This window comes from Thalassophryne amazonica, chromosome 16 (genome assembly GCF_902500255.1).
Source record: "Thalassophryne amazonica chromosome 16, fThaAma1.1, whole genome shotgun sequence".
NCBI classification, from domain to species: Eukaryota; Metazoa; Chordata; class Actinopteri; order Batrachoidiformes; family Batrachoididae; genus Thalassophryne; species Thalassophryne amazonica.
In genome coordinates, this window is record NC_047118.1 from 83,277,888 (window position 1) to 83,296,365 (window position 18,478).

Consider the following 18,478-nt stretch of genomic DNA (forward strand, 5'->3'; position numbering starts at 1 on the left):
CACCTTGAGACAACTTTGCTGTGATTTGCCGCTATATAAATGAAATAAATTGAACTGAAACTGCCTGCCATTGACATTTTTTCCGTGAGGCTACAGGCTATGTGTGTAGGTCTGTGGATATTTGTATTGAACAGTAGCCTAGGTTTGTGTGTGATTTTGGTCATTCTGCATGTCATCAGTGACTGTCGCAGATCAGAATGTGGCTATGTGTACGCACACCCGTGAATGTGGCAGAGGTGTAGCAGAGAGCCATCGTGACACACAAACCCTTATTTCATAGCACCCTCATAAAAATGCCATTCTACCCCACAGCACCTGCAGAAAAAAATCTCTGGAGCCGCTCCTAGAGCAAGCACACAGCCTGTGTACTAGGTTAAACCTTGATTGTGTGAAGCGTCTTGATTAGACTAGATTCAATAGAACTTTATTAATCCCTTGAGGCAGCTTTGTTGTGATTGGCCCTATATAAATTAAATAAATTGATTTGAATTAAATAAATTGAAATTGAGGATGGCAGAAACGTGACAGGGACCTCCAAGTGCAACCTCAAGAACTGCTCAATCGACTAGAAGACCTTGGAAGAGGGGCCGAGCCAGCAATGATCAACACAAGCAAACAAACAAGCAACCAAAAAAAACCCACGCAGTGATTCTTTCAGTGACTTTGTCATCCATTTCATTACAGATGGCATAAACCCAAGATATTTAATGTTTTTCGTGGTCAACTAACCTCATTTTTTTGTGTGTGTGTGTGTAAATATTCATTAATTTCTGTAGTTCAGGTCTGTTGGCTTCAGTTTTTTTTTTCCCAGTTCATTCAGATCAGTGATTTGTAAGAAGATGAACAACAGTCCCTTCTCCTATGGGTGGCAGTATTACACTCCTCAGTGTGCAGCCTGCCGGTATTTTATTACCCGAAGAAGAAGAACTTTGCTCACTTCAGAATAACGAAGCTAAACGAAGTCATGGCTGCTGAGTGCGAGTAAGTTTGATGACAGCATGTGTCTCCGCAAAACCTTAGCCAGTTTTTAGTTTAAGGCCGTTAACGGGTTTTTGTCTGTAATTATTATTATTTATTAGCTGTACACTGCGTGTTTCGTTAAAACTACTCTAAGAATTGTCATAGGATGTGTTAGCTACTTAGCAACACATAAGCTAATCGACGCTATAAGGAGAAGCTGTCAAATAACGGTAATGTTTATTTTCCCCACATCTGCTGTTAAATACCTAACAGTCATGTGTTTTGTTTTTTCGTTTGATGTCAAATAATTGAAGGTCATGTTTGTTCTTTTTTTTTTGTCTTGTCAAGGAGTGAGTATCGACAGTGCTTCTTTCTATGTTGATTTTCGTAAAGCGTTTGATTCGGTTGATTTTTGGGACATTCTTAGAATTCGTGGGATTCCACAGAAGTTACTGAACATCCTAGCCAGCCTTTACACAGATTTTGTGAGTGGTGTACGGAGTGGAGGCAGAGGCTGAGTTTTTCCCAGTGAAGAACGTTCTCGTCAGGGGTGTGTACTGGGCTCCTACACTTTGCGTGGACTAGGTGTTTGGTAGAGTTGTGGAAGCCTGCAACTCAGGTGCTTTTGTCGGCAAGGAAAGGTTTACTGACCATGACTATATTCTGATTGCTGCACTTGAGAAGCAGAATAATGAATTGCCTTGCAGTTGTCATTGATCAAGAAAAAGATCCAGTCATTAGGGATGAGACAAAAAAAAATGAAAGTCCATAAATTGTTCTTTTTACAGGTGCAGTTGATAGAGCATGAAAAAAAAACAAAGAAATTGACACCAATATTGTCAAGATTGGTTAAGAAATAAGGAAGTTATGGTAATTTTAGTCTAAAAAAAAATCTATATTTTTTCCTATAAGGCACGGCCATTTTCGCGTTCTCAAAAACCACGTTCTCAATATTGGATTGTCATGAAACTTCATCATTATGTCGACAAAATATTATATTTTAGGGCTACTTACCTTTCAATGAGTGCTGTAAAGGCGATCGTGGTTTTTACGCTTGGTAAAGTTGAGCAAAATTTTCAGCACGAACGAAGTACATGAAAGAAACGGCAGAATTGAACCGGACAAAAACGAGGTCAAAGAGGAACTTCCTGCCTACATCATTACATGGAATTCCATGGGAAATACCCCAGCGAGACAATGAAAAAAGCGATCTTTGTGGGGAATCCTCTGCACACTGTGCACAATGATAAACACGCATAGATGGAATGCACATGCAGGCCTTGATCGGGAGAGTGTCTCGTCCCCACTCGTCTGATGACTTCCTGGACTCAGCCATCAGAAGTGTATCTGTACATAGTGGAAGTGTTGACCTTGTAGAGACGTTCATGTCTCTGGTTCCTCGGCCTTTAAGATCGAGAGGCATTTGGAGAGTCAAGGGATTGCTGCACAGAGGTTTTTAGCGATGCTGACTTTTCTTTTTTTTTTCTTTTTCTTTTTCTTTTCAGAAGAATGAAGGTCCAAGCCTTTATGTTACTGTTGCTTTCTGTCTTACTGTATGATTTTAAGGCTATGACGCTAACCAGTCACCAAAGGCGACAACTGGGTCTTTTTGGTGGATCTGTTGGTACAGGAATGACTTTGGGTCAAACGCAGACTAAGATGAGAAGTATCACTTGCATAGTGAGGGAGTATCAGCATCAATATTTTGGCCATGTGACACATTTCTCTTTGCATGATCCAGCATGCAGAGGTGCCTTAGTGTTGAGGATCCCAGTAGTTGGAAAAGGCCATGGAGATGCCCACACTTCACCTGTCTGTGACAGGCAGATGGTTATTAGAAATGTGGGGAAGGGCTGGTTGTCTGCTTAGGTGGTTGCCATCCAGGTCTGAAGGCAGTTTGGTGGTGTTGTGGATATGACAAAGCACAGCACCACTGCATGCTACCAGACTTGACAAACATGACTATCAGTTATTTGATAGCAAGACTTACTTTGGTGCCATGCTTTCAAATCCATGACATCATGGAACTGTCTCAGGTACTGTACACAAACCGTGAATTGCTATATAGTACGGCACCCAATGCTACTTAAACTACCCACTGTCACAGTTCACGCACAACCCTAACCTGAAGTTTTGATTTTGAAATTTGTCAGTTGCCTCCTGTACAGTCTTAGTGCCATGTTGTGTGTATTTATCTTGTCATAAACATGATGATTTGCTATTGGATTGTGTACACAGTCCTACAAAACTTGATACTGGTTAAAAATACTTTTCAGAGAACAATACCTCAGTATTTTTCATACTAAAGAATACTGAAACACTAGGCTCACTCAGTTGCAGCATCACTAACTTCTCCACTACAATATTGTTTGATTGGTTGAAAATAATATATTTGGGTAAATGCAAAATTTAATATGCATATTTTTGTCCCAATCCTGTTAGTCACACTGACAGATATACTGTCAGATAATTGACTGTTGTGTCTGCTGTTTGTCCACAGTGTGCTGTCTGAACTGGAAGTGCTGCAGTCAATCTACCTGGATGAGCTGCTTGTCAGCAGGAGGGAGGACGGGTGAAACTTCTGTTTGAAACTGTTTCAGCACTAAGCTTTGTTAGCTTTGGGTCATGTTTGTCATTCCATACAGAGACTTGCAGCATTGGCTGGGTCTTAAATCCCCTAATAGAGGGGCAGCATAGCAAAACAATTGTGCCTTCTGTGATTAAAAACATCAAATTTGGCATACATATTCTAAATGAACTATTTTCAGATATGGAGCCATCCTGGAGCTGACCTGGAAAGGCCTTTAATCCCCCTGTTGCTCCCGGTGCGTAGTGAGTGCCTTGTATGGCAGCACCCTGACATCGGGGTGAATGTGAGGCATAATTGTAAAGCGCTTTGAGCATCTGATGCAGATGGAAAAGTGCTATATAAATGCAGTCCATTTACCATTTACCAATAAAGAATTACACAGGGGTCAAAATTTAAAAAGCTCCAATCATGTTGAAAACTATACCACATTATTTGTCTGATCATAACAATTCCAAAAAGGTATAGTTTGGACTGTCTATGACTGAATGTTCTGGGGTTATGGGGTACAAACAGCAAAAATGGTGACAAAAGGTCAGCTTCAGTTTGTACAGGGGTTAAAAGTTAAAGTTCCTTCAATTTTGGTAAAAAGCGATGCAAATTATTGGTTGAGCTAGTAGGATTAATAAATGGAATAGTTTTGACTGTGTTGAATGCTTGGTGTCCAAAGTAAAGGTCAAACAAGGTCAATGTCCATTGGATTCTATGACATATGACATATGTGACCCCATAACATAACTAAATATGGCCGATGGTGCAAACTATTCCATTTATTAATTGTCACCATTTTTGCTGTTTTTACCCCATAACTCCAGAACATTCAGTCATAGTCAAACTATACCTTTTTGAAATCGCCATGATCAAACAAATAATGTGGTATAGTTTTGAACATGATTGGACCTTTTTTTAAATTTTGACCCCTGTGTAATTCTTTATTGACCCCTGTAGCTCATTAGAAGTCAGCTCCATATCTGAAAATAAACATTAGTTAATTTAGAATATGTGTGCCAAATTTGATCACAAAATGCACAATTGTTATAGAACTTTTAGCTAAGCTGCACCACTATAAATAGACACTAAGTGCATAACAAGCTACTTTGTTATTTATCGGTGTCAGGATTGTCATTAGTTAAAGCCCCGGTCACACGGCATATGACGATTCCTGAACGAAGGGGAAAAAGTACAAAAGTCACAGATCGTCAAGAAAAAGTGGACGAATGAGCTTTTGACTTTTCTCATCACCGAATAGCCTGTGAATCAAAATGGTAAATGATAAATGGACTGCATTTATATAACGCTTTTCCATCTGCATCAGATGCTCAGTGCTTTACAAATAATGCCTCACATTCACCCTCATGTGAGGGTGCTGCCATACAAGGCGCTCACTACGCACCGGGAGCAATAGGGGATTAAAGACCTTGCTCAAGGGCCCTTAGTGATTTTCCCAGTCAGGCTGGGATTTGAACCGAGGATCTTCTGGTCTCAAGCCATACGCCTTAACCACTATACCATCACCTCCCCTAAATCAAGAGTGCAAAAGGAATGAAAGAGGTACAAAATAAAACCAAAGCTAACGTTGATCTCCAGGCTTTAAACGAAACGCTTTAAATGGAGCTCTGTAGCGCCTGAGTCCTGGAGAACCTGCAAAGCGAAGCGTGTGATCCAACCCACTGTGGAGATCTGTGCGCACCTCGGTGGATCCACCTACTCTGGTTGCTTGTCAAGAACAACAGAGGGTCATCTACTTCATCAGAATCGTCACTGTCTGGTTCAGACTGACGACGCGATGCGTGCTTCGTCTTGCTCCAATTTAAAAAAAAAAAAAAAAAAAAAAAAAAAAAAAAAATTGAAGCTTTTGCTCAACATTCATAAGACGCCTTATTTTTACAAAACAAAAACAAAAAAAGGCTGTTGTATCACTGTATTACATTACTAAGCCACATATATTGATTTCTAACAGAAATCTGTCAAAAGGGGGAATAAAAATAAGTGTAAAGATGATTTAATATATCAGAGCAGTAAATTGATCAGTGCGTGTTAATGCCGCGCATTGACGTCCCATGTATGGTTATTTCAGCCAGCTGCAGCTGATCCACAACGTGAATTCTGCCTTCCAGAACGGCTTTTATATAATTATCTGAATAATCTACCTGTTGCCACATAGACAGAAGGGCTGTATTGTCATTCCTACACTCATATTGTTATATCTAATAAAAATAATAAGCACACGTAGGAGACGATCGATACTGCTCCCGGTGCGTTCAAGTACCGTTGGAAATTACACCACTTTTTGTTGTTTCAAATTCAGCAGTTGTTTGTGGCATGAGCGTAGTTTTCATTTTATTTTTGGTAAAATAATTCATTGTATCCACACAAAAGATTAATTCTTGCCTATATAAGGTGCCTGAGCCCAGTGAAGCTGACCCCCCACCCAGATCAAAAAAAAAATAAATTTTCCAAGTAAACAGGCTGATTTTTGCCCTGTAATTTCTGACGGTACATGAACACAGCAGCCTCAGCGCTCACAAACCAGTTTCTGCACTGTATGAAAACATTCAGCTGGTCGAACTAAACACTAATGTTACAAAAACTAAGCAAACAATAAAAAAACCATCAAGAACGACAGCAAAACAATACGGACAAATTGAGATTTTCAGCGACATTCTTTCACATTTTAAAACGATTAAATGATGTCACCGAAAGTCCAGATTTCTTGTTTCGTTTGGGCTTTGTTGCCCTGTAAGTGCCGTGTGAACAGGCCATATGATTTAACAATTAAAAGCCAAACTCTGGCTTCGCAACATTGGCAGATGTTATATGCATTTTCTGCATAAAAATCCAAACTTATTCGGCTCCTTCGGTGACCCTAAGCTCTCAGCTAAGTGTCAGTTAAATCTACTTCCATCTTCTTCAGACAAACAAATCAAAATGTTACCACTTTGGCAGCTACAACTAAGGGAAAAAGTGCATGTTTTTTCCAAAATCCAGAGGCCTTATTTATAAAAGTGTATAGAATCAGTGCGCATGCACAAAACCAGAAATGTGCACCTCACTTGTATGTTGTTCGTTGCCGTGAGTTTTTTTTTTTTTTTTTTTTACACAGCCCTCACTCTAAAGTAGAGTTTGGGTTATGCTACTTAGCTCATCTGTTGTACTTCAAAGTAAGATTCTAACTAACATGAAAATATTTTCTGGTCCAACAAGCCGACTGTCTTCTGTCTTTGTGATCTTCCTATTTGAAATTTTTAGTCACAAATGCACTGACCTCTATCTATGTTTGTGCATAAAATCCCATCAAATTCATGACAGGTATCTCCTTGGTAATTATTATTAAATATGTTGGAGTGCTTTAGGATGTTAGCACATGATTACTCTAACACCCAGGGAAGTATTGTTGTTCAGAGTTTGAAGATGACCGTTCAGCACCTTCACACGTGACCTGGGATGAGCACCAAAAGCCCCTTTCCCACTGGACCTGCTTCAAGTTGCTTTGTATGGTGTCATGACGACACAGGAATGTCTGCGTCAGGTGCGTGCAGTAGGGGGGCAGAGAGGAGGTGAGGGCGCAGAGGAGAACCTGCAGACAATCTGACTGCAGGCAGACTGCACTCTGGTTTCTCTTCTAGTTTATATTTGTTCTTGTGCAGGACTGCAGGTCTGTGCTCTGATTTCTGTTATAGTTTATCTTTCTTCCTTTGACCACGAGCTGTGTGAACGAACTATCCGTATGTAAATGTGGAGATGTCTGGAGTTTTACTTGATGTGGACATGTCCTGTCTCTGGCAATCAGTCTGTGAGCAGGACGTATGTCCTTTTTTGTCCTTTATTTAACACAGTTATGAGAGAGTTTGAGGGGAGAGTGAGGAACTGCAGCAGCCAGCCAGTTTTTTTTTCTTTTGATTGTTCACGTGCGTGCACGAGCAAATCGTCCGTGAGTGGACTGGAGATGTCTGGACTTTTTACTGGATGTGGACATGTCCTGTCTCTGGCAATCAGTCTGTGAGCAGGACTTTGGACTTTATTCAAAAACAATTGTGAGCGAATTTAAGAGGGAGGAGCTGCATCGTCTCGGCACTAGGTTGCTTCCACGTGGCGTCGTCATGACGCCGCATGACGCAACTCGAAGTGGGCCCAGTGTGAAAGGGGCTTGTTTTATTTTTACATCAACAAAAAGAGGCTTTTAATTCTTTTGTTTCAAAACCCTTTTGAAATTTCAAATGACTTGACAGGAGACTATGCTCTTAGTTACAGGCCTGAAAGTCTTTATTACACAGGCAAACGGTTGGAAACAATTCAGCAAACAGTATTTCTAAATGAGTAAAAATGTTTAAAAGAAATACAAGAATCACTTAAAAGTGATTAGGAAAAACAAAAATGATTCTTAAATGTATTTAAAATCATCCAGAGTAATTCAAAAATTATTTAACAGGTGTTTTGAGTTGTGTGGAGCTCAATAGAACAGGAAAATAAACCAGACAGGATGCCAAGAGTGCTGCAGTGCTGATCTCAGCACTTGCTGGCATTATAAGAAAAATATATTTGGCCTGGTGCCCTATACACTTAAGCCCTGGTCCCACCAAATAATGAAGGATGAATAATGAGCCACGCAGCATGTTTTTGGTACGAGTCCAGTTATTCAACTATTGCGGGAGAATAGTGGCTCTGAGAGGCTCTTAGAAGCAGAATATTCAGTTATCGAGGCTAATCTCTGAGCGTGATGTTCAAAATTTAGCAACAACAGCGTTGGGGCAGTTTGTGTGTGAGTTACTATGAGAACTAACAAGGTTATAGAGGCATGTTTGTGGTGAGGACAAGGCTGCTAAAAGCCCATTATCCGAGCGCCTACTAGCTTCAAGGACCTGAGAGGCTATTTTTGGAGAGTCTCAGCCCTTTTGCACACTACAAGTCCATCTGCTTTGTGCGCCGGACGCTGTATATAAAAGAATTATTTTGTAGTGGATTAATCATTTCCTTTCAAACCTTGAATGTTGAAAACACCTCTAATCGCGTCTGGAATCAGAGAAGTCTCTCTCACTCTCTCTCTCTCTCTCTCTCTCTCTCTCTCCATGAGGAACATATTTGGAACAGCTGAAAATAACAATGTGTAATGTTTTTATAGCTTGGTAAAACAGTTGCATGCTCATTCCTAGCTGTAAAAGTATGTTTAAGATATATTTAACATCTTGTTAATGGATCAGATGAGGCACACTCTGTGCACGCTGACTGGCACTCAAGACGAGCATTTACACAAAACGCAAGCTTGCAAAAGGGTGATTTTGCATAAATAACAGATGAACACAAAGTTAAAAGTTGGATCACAGTGTCAAAGTGGCTGTGTGTTTAGCACAGAGCTGTCCAGGAACACAGAACGAGAGCACGCAAAACAGCAATTTTGCAGACATAACACAAAGTTAAAAGTTGGATCATGGTGACTGTAAGCTGTGGAAGAAATAAAGATTTTTTTTTTTTTGTGGAAGTGAGCCACACAGTTGTGGCAGCAGATGTATATAATTAAAGCAGCCACCTCATTGTGGTGTCTTTTTTTTTTGTGTGTGTGTGTGGTCACAGAGAGCTGGGTGAATGCACAGAACTCCATTTGACTCTGGAACACAGGTGAACAGCAGTCTGGCACACGGTGCACACTGGCTGGTGTCGTGCCAAAGTACTTATCTTCGTCAGAATTTGTATCCCCTGGTGCGGGTGCGCACGCTCACTCGGTGCAGTGTCTTTTTTTTTTTTTTAGGACTGCGTTTAAAAACTGTGACATCTTGAATGGATGCTGTGAATTAAAAACCCACACTTTAAAAGTACCACATGTGGGAGGGCTGGAGGTTTGGACCAAACCCACGCCTAAACATGCACCAACATTGCATTACATGGTGCTGCATGGATCATATGCAGCCACACGAGCCATTCAAGGCTGGACAGGGCTCAAATTACAGGTCGGTCATGGCTCACTAGAGGCTGATACCTGGCACATGTGAGGTGGCACATAGAGGCGCCTTAGTAACGGATGTGATGACTTAAAATGTGGACCATTCTTTAAATAATCTGACACACCCATGCATAGCTCATTATCCATGGCTTATTATTCAGTGGGACCGAGGCTTAAGGCTATAAAAAGTCTCTTATCATGTGTCTGTCTTGTGGAATGATCTCTCTGCAGAGGTATAATGTATCTGGAAAGTATTCACTGTGCTTCACTTTCTCCACAATTTATGTTCTATCCTTTTTCTAAAATGTATAAAATCTATTTTTTCCTCAGAAACCAACACACAACACCCCATAATGACAAAGTGAAAGTTGTTTGTTTGTTTTAGATTTTTGTAAATTTATTAAAAATAAATTAACCTAAGGAATCATGCATACATAAGTATTCACACCCTTTGATCAATACTTTGTTGTTGCACCTTTGGCAGCAATTACAGCTTCAGGTCTTCTTGAATATGATGCCACAAACTTGGTGCACCTATCTTTGGGCAGTTTTGCTTATTCCTCTTTGCAGCACTTCTAAAGCTCCATCAGGTTGGATGGGGAGCATCGGTAACCTTCCCCAGATTTGTGCCTCGACAATCCTGTTTTGGGCGTCTACAGTCAATTCCTTTAACTTTATGCTTGGTTTGTGTTCTGACATGAACTGTCAACTGTGAGACCTTATACAGTAGTGTTCAGAATAATAGTAGTGCTATGTGACTAAAAAGAATAATCCAGGTTTTGAGTATATTTCTTATTGTTACATGGGAAACAAGGTACCAGTAGATTCAGTAGATTCTCACAAATCCAACAAGACCAAGCATTCATGATATGCACACTCTTAAGGCTATGAAATTTGGCTATTAGTAAAAAAAAGAAAAAAGAAAAAGAAAAGTAGAACAGGGGGTGTTCACAATAATAGTAGCATCTGCTGTTGACGCTACAAACTCAAAACTATTATGTTCAAACTGCTTTCTTAGCAATCCTGTGAATTACTAAACTAGTATTTAGTTGTATAACCACAGTTTTTCATGATTTCTTCACATCTGCGAGGTATTAAGTTTGTTGGTTTGGAACCAAGGTTTTGCTCGTTTACTAGTGTGCTTGGGGTCATTGTCTTGTTGAAACACCCATTTCAAGGGTATGTCCTCTTCAGCATAAGGCAACATGACCTTCAAGTATTTTGACATATCCAAACTGATCCATGATATCTGGTATGTGATATATAGGCCCAACACCATAGTAGGAGAAACATGCCCATATCATGATGCTTGCACCACCATGCTTCACTGTCTTCACTGTGAACTGTGGCTTGAATTCAGAGTTTGTGGGTCATTTCACAAACTGTCTGCGGCCCTTGGACCCAAAAAGAACAATTTTACTCTCATCAGTCCACAAAATATTACTCCATTTCTCTTTAGGCCAGTTGATGTGTTCTTTGGCAAATTGTAACCTCTTCTGCACGTCTTTTATTTAACAGAGGGACTTTGCGGGGATTCTTGCAAATAAATAAGCTTCACACAGGCGTTTTCTAACTGTCACAGCACTTACAGGTAACTTCAGACTGTCTTTGATCATCCTGGAGCTGATCAATGGGTGAGCCTTTGCCATTCTGGTTATTCTTCTGTCCATTTTGTTGGTTTTCCGTTTTCTTCCACACGTCTCTGTTTTTTTTTTTTTTTGTCCATTTTAAACCATTAGAGATCATTGTAGATGAACAGCCTATAAGTTTTGCACCTGCATATAAGTTTTCCCCTCTCCAATCAACTTTTTAATCAAACTACGCTGTTCTTCTGAACAATGTCTTGAACATCTCATTTTCCTCAGGCTTTCAAAGAGAAAGCATGTTCAACAGGTGCTGGCTTCATCCTTAAATAGGGGACACCTGATTCACACCTGTTTGTTCCACAAAATTGATGAACTCACTGACTGAATGCTACACTACTATTATTGTGAACACCCCCTTTTCTACTTTTTTTTACTAATAGCCCAATTTCATAGACTTAAGAGTGTACATATCATGAATGCTTCGTCTTGTTGGATTTGTGAGAATCTACTGGTACCTTGTTTCCCATGTAACAATAAGAAATACACTCAAAACCTGGATTATTCTTTTTAGTCACATAGCACTGCTATTATTCTGAACACTACTGTATGTAGACAGGTGTGTCTTTCCAAATCATGTTCAATCAACTGAATTTATCCCATGTGGACTTTTGTATTTACCCCACGTGGAATTTTGAAGGGAAAAAAATTTATTTCATCCATTTTTGAAAAAGGCTGTAACATAACGAAATGTGGAAAGAGTGAAGTTGTGTTAATACTTTCTGGATGCCCTGTAAAACAGTCAGATTTTGTGGACACATTCAAGTCCAGATTTAAGATACATCTTTTTTCCCTCTTGTATGGCTAGCATACCGGTGTAGTTATGGAATGGTGTTTCTTCTCCTTGTAATTTATATTATTAGCAACAGAACAGGTCCCAACCTCACTGCATCTAAATTCTGGGTCTGTTAGTGAAGCACACTTCTAGCTGACCACTTTACCGATCTCTGCTTCTCTGTTGATTTACTACTGGTGAATTAATGCTTTAGGTGCACTTCTTTACAGCCCACTGATTCTGCTCTGATTCTTTCTGTCAGTGGTACTGATGAACACCTTAATATATGCTGATTTAATGCTGCTAGGACATTCAGCAGTTAAGGTGCCTCCTAATTTTGTGTGTGTGTTCCAGAGGCTGGGAGGTGAGCCTTGTTCTGCACCCCTCCACAGGAGAGGACTCTGTCTCCCAGTTTGTCAGACTCACGCTGACTTTGTCTCTCAGTCAGCAGGTAGGTTCTTCATCGTCCTGTGGATCCAGTGTGAGTAGGTCAGTCTTTGTTGGCTAACAGAAATGAGCAGTGCACAACAGAGTTGAGGCCTAATTTTGAACATAACGATCTACAACTTATGTCATGACAGTGTTTCCACCTGCCTGATTTCTTGTTTTTGTGTGTAAAATTATTTCATTTTAAATTATTTCAGTTATTCAAGCAAATTTTAACCAAGCTAACTTGAGAAAAAAACACAAACCACAGATTTTAAATGCTGAGTTTTTTTCCTGAAGCTCAGTGATCCTGCCACCCGTGTGGAACGTAATAACATCTTCAGCTGGTTTCATCAGCAGCAACTGCAACCAAATGCTTTCAATTAGGAGACCTCAGTTTGTCACGTCATTGTGGAATTTTGAAGCACTCTACTTAACAGAATTGCATTTTGTTCACATGCACCAAAGCCCCTTTAAATCTCCCCTGAGCGCATGTCAATATGAGTAAATTTAAATGTCCTTATATACCACGCACGCTGTACTAAGGAGTAGCAAATTTCATTTAAAAAACAAAAAATGTTAATTTGGTAAATAGTATGTTTTGACACCAAGGTTCCTCACACATGGACTTCACTCGTCCACACTGCCAAAGTATACATCCCCTGGCAAAAATTATCGAATCACCGGCCTCGGAGGATATTCATTCAGTTGTTTAATTTTGTAGAAAAAAAAGCAGATCACAGACATGACACAAAACTAAAGTCATTTCAAATGGCAACTTTCTGGCTTTAAGAAACACTATAAGAAATCAGGAAAAAAAAATTGTGGCAGTCAGTAACGGTTACTTTTTTAGACCAAGCAGAGGCAAAAAAAATATGGAATCACTCAATTCTGAGGAAAAAATTATGGAATCATGAAAAACAAAACGCTCCAACACATCACTAGTATTTTGTTGCACAACCTCTGGCTTTTATAACAGCTTGCAGTCTCTGAGGCATGGACTTAATGAGTGACAAACAGTACTCTTCATCAATCTGGCTCCAACTTTCTCTGATTGCTGTTGCCAGATCAGCTTTGCAGGTTGGAGCCTTGTCATGGACCATTTTCTTCAACTTCCACCAAAGATTTTCAGTTGGATTAAGATCCGGACTATTTGCAGGCCATGACATTGACCCTATGTGTCTTTCTGCAAGGAATGTTTTCACAGTTTTTGCTGTAAGGCAAGATGCATTATCATCTTGAAAAATGATTTCATCATGCCCAAACATCCTTTTAAATGATGGGATAAAAAAAGTGTCCAAAATATCAACGTAAACTTGTGCATTTATTGATGATGTAATGACAGCCATCTCCCCAGTGCCTTTACCTGACATGCAGCCCCATATCATCAATGACTGTGGAAATTTACATGTTCTCTTCAGGCAGTCATCTTTATAAATCTCATTGGAACGGCACCAAACAAAAGTTCCAGCATCATCACCTTGCCCACTGCAGATTCGAGATTCATCACTGAATATGACTTTCATCCACAGTCCACGATTGCTTTTCCTTAGCCCATTGTAACCTTGTTTTTTTCTGTTCAGGTGTTAATGATGGCTTTCATTTAGCTTTTCTGTATGTAAATCCCATTTCCTTTAGGCGGTTTCTTACAGTTCGGTCACAGACGTTGACTCCAGTTTCCTCCCATTCGTTCCTCATTTGTTTTTTGTTATGCATTTTCGATTTTTGAGACATATTGCTTTAAGTTTTCTGTCTTGACGCTTTGATGTCTTCCTTGGTCTACCAGTATGTTTGCCTTTAACAACCTTCCCATGTTGTTTGTATTTGGTCCAGAGTTTAGGCACAGCTGACTGTGAACAACCAACATCTTTTGCAACATTGCGTGATGATTTACCCTCTTTTAAGCGTTTGATGATCCTTTCCTTTGTTTCAATTGACATCTCTCGTGTTGGAGCCATGATTCATGTCAGTCCACTTGATGCAACAGCTCTCCAAGGTGTGTTCACTCCTTTTTAGATGCAGACTAACGAGCAGATCTGATTTGATGCAAGTGTTAGTTTTGGGGATGAAAATTTACACGGTGATTCCATAATTTATTCCTCAGAATTGAGTGAGTTCATATTTTTTCCCTCTGCTTGGTCTAAAAAAGTAACCGTTACTGACTGCCACAATTTTTTTTCCTGATTTTTTATAGTGTTTCTTATTTTGTGTCATGTCTGTGATCTGCTTTTGTTCTACAAAATTAAACATCTGAATGAACATCCTCTGTGGCCGGTGATTCCATAATTATTGCCAGGGGTTGTATTAGGCAATGCAAACTGACAGTTTTAAATTTTTAAGTCAGTGTAAGAGAAAGATGAAGTCCGTCAGGCATTTACTCGTGGACACACAGACACTGAGCTCATTGTTTCACCATCTGGTACATATCTGCACATGAGCATGAACTGAGCCTGTTGAGCAACTGTGGGAAGAATTGTGACACCTGGTAAATGACCAAATATGGAATGAATGAATGAATGAAAACTGTTTATTTCGAACATTTGATACAACAACAATTACAAGATAGATCAGTAAAGACAACAACAAAAAAGTTCCTACTGTGTACCCAACATGTCCGAAAAGGGGTAGGGTGAAGCATCAGCTTATTTATCCCTACCCCTTCTTCCCCACAACCAGTAATACCCTTTGCCACATATACACATAGATTCCTACACACCTAAATCGATATCAATATATATATATATACATATACATACACATATATATATATATATATATATATATATATATATATATATATATATATATATATATATATATATATATATATATATACAATATATATGGAAATGCTGAATGGCTGATGCTGAAGCTGCACGTACATGTGCACTATTTTCACAAAGAGAAAATGCTATCAAACTTGACCAAGCAAAGTTAGAAGCAGATCTAAATGTGTTACATCGTGAGAAAGAGGCAGCTGAAATACTAGAGGCAGCAGCTTCAGAGTTTGGAGAAGACTTACCCAGAAAGATAGATCATGCAGTTTCAATAGAGAGCAAAATGGAACGCACAAGAGACTACGTGAGGGCCAAAGCTCACTTCACAGGAAGCCATATAACCACAGAGCACTCAGTTAAGAGAGAACCATCTCTATACTCAGCGATAAGCAAGCCGCTTCACCCTTCAGACCCTGTAATTAAAGAGGAAAAAATTACATCACACCTGAAGCGAAGCAAAGCTGACTCAACTTATTCTCGTCGACATCACTCCGATTATGGAGATAACCTCAGTACAAGTCCACACACAGCGGTCCATCATCAGCCTCCATCTCGAGATATGCTTGATCTAGCAAGATTTCTAACACGTAGAGAGCTTGTGAATACGGGGCTCACAAAGTTTGATGACCAACCAGAGACTTTCAGGGCATGGAAGTCTGCTTTCATTAATTCTACGTTTGGCCTTGATCTTACAGCTGGTGAGGAACTGGACTTACTCACTAAATGGTTGGGCAAAGAATCTTCGGGGCATGTGAGAAGGATCCGGTCTGTCCATGTGTCAGACCCCACAGCAGCTCTAGAGATGGCTTGGAATAGACTAGCAGAGTGCTATGGTGCACCGGAGGTGATCGAAAATGCACTTTTCAAGAAGCTGGATGCCTTTCCTAAAATCTCAGAGACTTTGTCAAGCTCAGAGAACTTGGAGATCTTCTCATGGAGCTTCAAGCAGCAAAGGATGACGGATACTTGCAAGGTTTGGCATATTTGGACACAGCTAGAGGCATTAATCCCATAGTTGAGAGGTTGCCACATTACCTGCAAGAAAGATGGATTTCTCACGGTACTAAGTACAAAGAAGAGAATCAAAATTGTTTCCCTCCGTTTTGGTATTTCACCAACTTTATCTGTCATGAGGCCAAAGCAAGGAATGACCCTAGCTTCACCATTCCCAATAGTAACCCTGTTAAAGCTGACAAAGCTATGCCCAGATTCAGCAGAACACCCATCACTGTCAACAAAGTAGATGTCACCCCCAAAAGGGTCCCAGACACAGATCAACTTCCAAAAGACAATGACCTAAACAAAAACTGTCCTCTGCATAATAAGCCACACCCACTGAAAAAATGTTGAGGCTTCAGAATGAAATCACTGGAGGAACGGAAAGGTTATTTACAGGACAATGGGATCTGTTTTAAGTGCTGTGCATCTTATTCCCATTTGGCACGCAATTGCAATGCTGCAGTCAAGTGTTCAGAGTGTGGCAGCGAAAGCCATTGCACTGCCCTCCACCCAGGTCCACCTCCTTCAACCTCTCAAACATACAGCTCCAGTTTAGGTCATGGTGGGGAGGAAGACCCCTTATCTGCAGCACCAACTGTAAACAGCGCATGCACAAAGGTCTGTGGTAAAGGATTTACTGCCAGGTCCTGTTCTAAGATATGTTTGGTCCAAGTCTATCCCAAGGGTAAACGAGAGAATGCAGTGAAAATGTACGCAATGCTAGATGATCAAAGCAACAGATCACTGGCAAAGTCAGAGTTCTTTGAGTACTTTCACATCAACAATGACGCATCTCCCTACTCACTCAAGACTTGTGCAGGCATTACAGACACAGCTGGCAGAAGAGCTGAAGGTTACCAGATAGAGCCTGTGCATGGTGGAGTCTATCACTTCCTGTACTGATAGAATACAATGAGATACCCGACAACCGATCTGAGATACCTACATCTGAGGTTGCTTATCACCATCCACATCTCAAGCCGATTGCCAAAGAAATCCTGAAGCTGGATGAAGAAACTCAAATCCTGTTGCTGCTAGGTCGTGACATCTTAAGAGTGCACAAAGTGAGGAAGAGAGTAAATGGACCTCACAATGCCCCCTTTGCCCTCAAGTTGGATCTAGGCTGGGTAATAGTAGGCGATGTGTGTTTGGGCAGTTGTCATGTTCCTAAAGTGCAATGCTTCAGAACCTCCATTTTGGAAAATGGTAGGCCTTCAACATTCACACCTTGTGAAAGCCACATCGTCAAAGAGAAGTTAAGCATGCAAGATGGAAAACAACATGGATTCCGTCATATTCCGAAAGGCAGCTTGACAACAAAATCAGAAGGCCAAATGTCTCTATAGAGGATGAAATCTTCTTGGATATCATGGAAAGGGAAATATTCCAAGACGAAACAAACAGTTGGGTAGCTCCTCTCCCTTTTAGACATCCAAGACCTCCTCTACCAAATAACAGAGAGCAAGCTCTGAATCATCTCTTCTCATTGCGACGCACTCTACAAAAGAAACCAGAAATGAAGCAGCAGTTCATCAACTTTATTCAGAGGATCTTTGAGAATGAACACGCTGAAGCAGCACCTCCTCTGGCTGAAGGTCAAGAATGCTGGTATCTGCCGACCTTTGGTGTTTATCACCCAAAAAAGCTTGAGCAAATCAGAGTGGTATTTAACTCAAGTGCACAATACCAAGGTCTTTCTCTCAACAGCGCCCTCTTGACAGGACCCGATCTAAACAACAACCTCTTGGGCGTCCTGATCCGTTTCAGAAGAGAATCAGTGGCAGTGACAGCAGATATCCAGCAAATGTTCCATTGTTTCATGGTAAGGGAAGACCACAGAGACTATCTGAGGTTTTTGTGGTTCCGTGAGAATGACTGACAAAGACGTCATGGAATACAGGATGAGAGTCCACGTCTTTGAAAACAGCCCTTCTCCTGCAGTAGCTATTTTCGGGCTCCAATGGGCAGCAAGAGAGGGTGAAGCTGAATATGGTACAGACACGCGTAAGTTCATAGAGTGTGACTTTTATGTGGATGATGGTCTTATATCACTTCCCACTGAAGAGGAGGCCATCAGCCTACTAAGAAGGACGCAAGCTTCACTTGCAGAGTCAAATCTCAGGTTGCATAAAATTGCTACCAACAGTCCAACTGTGTTGTCAGCATTCCCTTCAGAAGACTGTGCCAAAGGGATCAAAGACCTTGACCTTGGAGATGGAAATGTGCTCATTCAGCGAAGCCTTGGCTTTTGCTGGGAGTTTGCTACAGACACATTTACTTTCCAGACACCAAGTGGTAACAAGCCATTCACAAAGCGTGGAGTCTTGTCAGCAGTGAATGGTCTTTATGATCCAGTCGGCTTTGCAGCCCCAGTTA

At 40.5% G+C, this 18,478-nt stretch overlaps 1 protein-coding gene across 1 annotated transcript in view; it reads left to right on the plus strand.

The window, feature by feature from the left end:
* The first annotated feature begins 870 nt into the window (after positions 1 to 870).
* rnf25 (ring finger protein 25) overlaps positions 871 to 18,478 on the plus strand; it is a 44,019-nt gene continuing 26,411 nt past the window's right edge. The window contains exons 1-3 of the mRNA XM_034190939.1: positions 871 to 981; positions 3,461 to 3,532; positions 12,255 to 12,351. Coding sequence (XP_034046830.1) covers positions 965 to 981; positions 3,461 to 3,532; positions 12,255 to 12,351 — 186 coding nt within the window. The 5' untranslated portion in view covers positions 871 to 964. The remainder of the gene's footprint in view (positions 982 to 3,460; positions 3,533 to 12,254; positions 12,352 to 18,478) is intronic.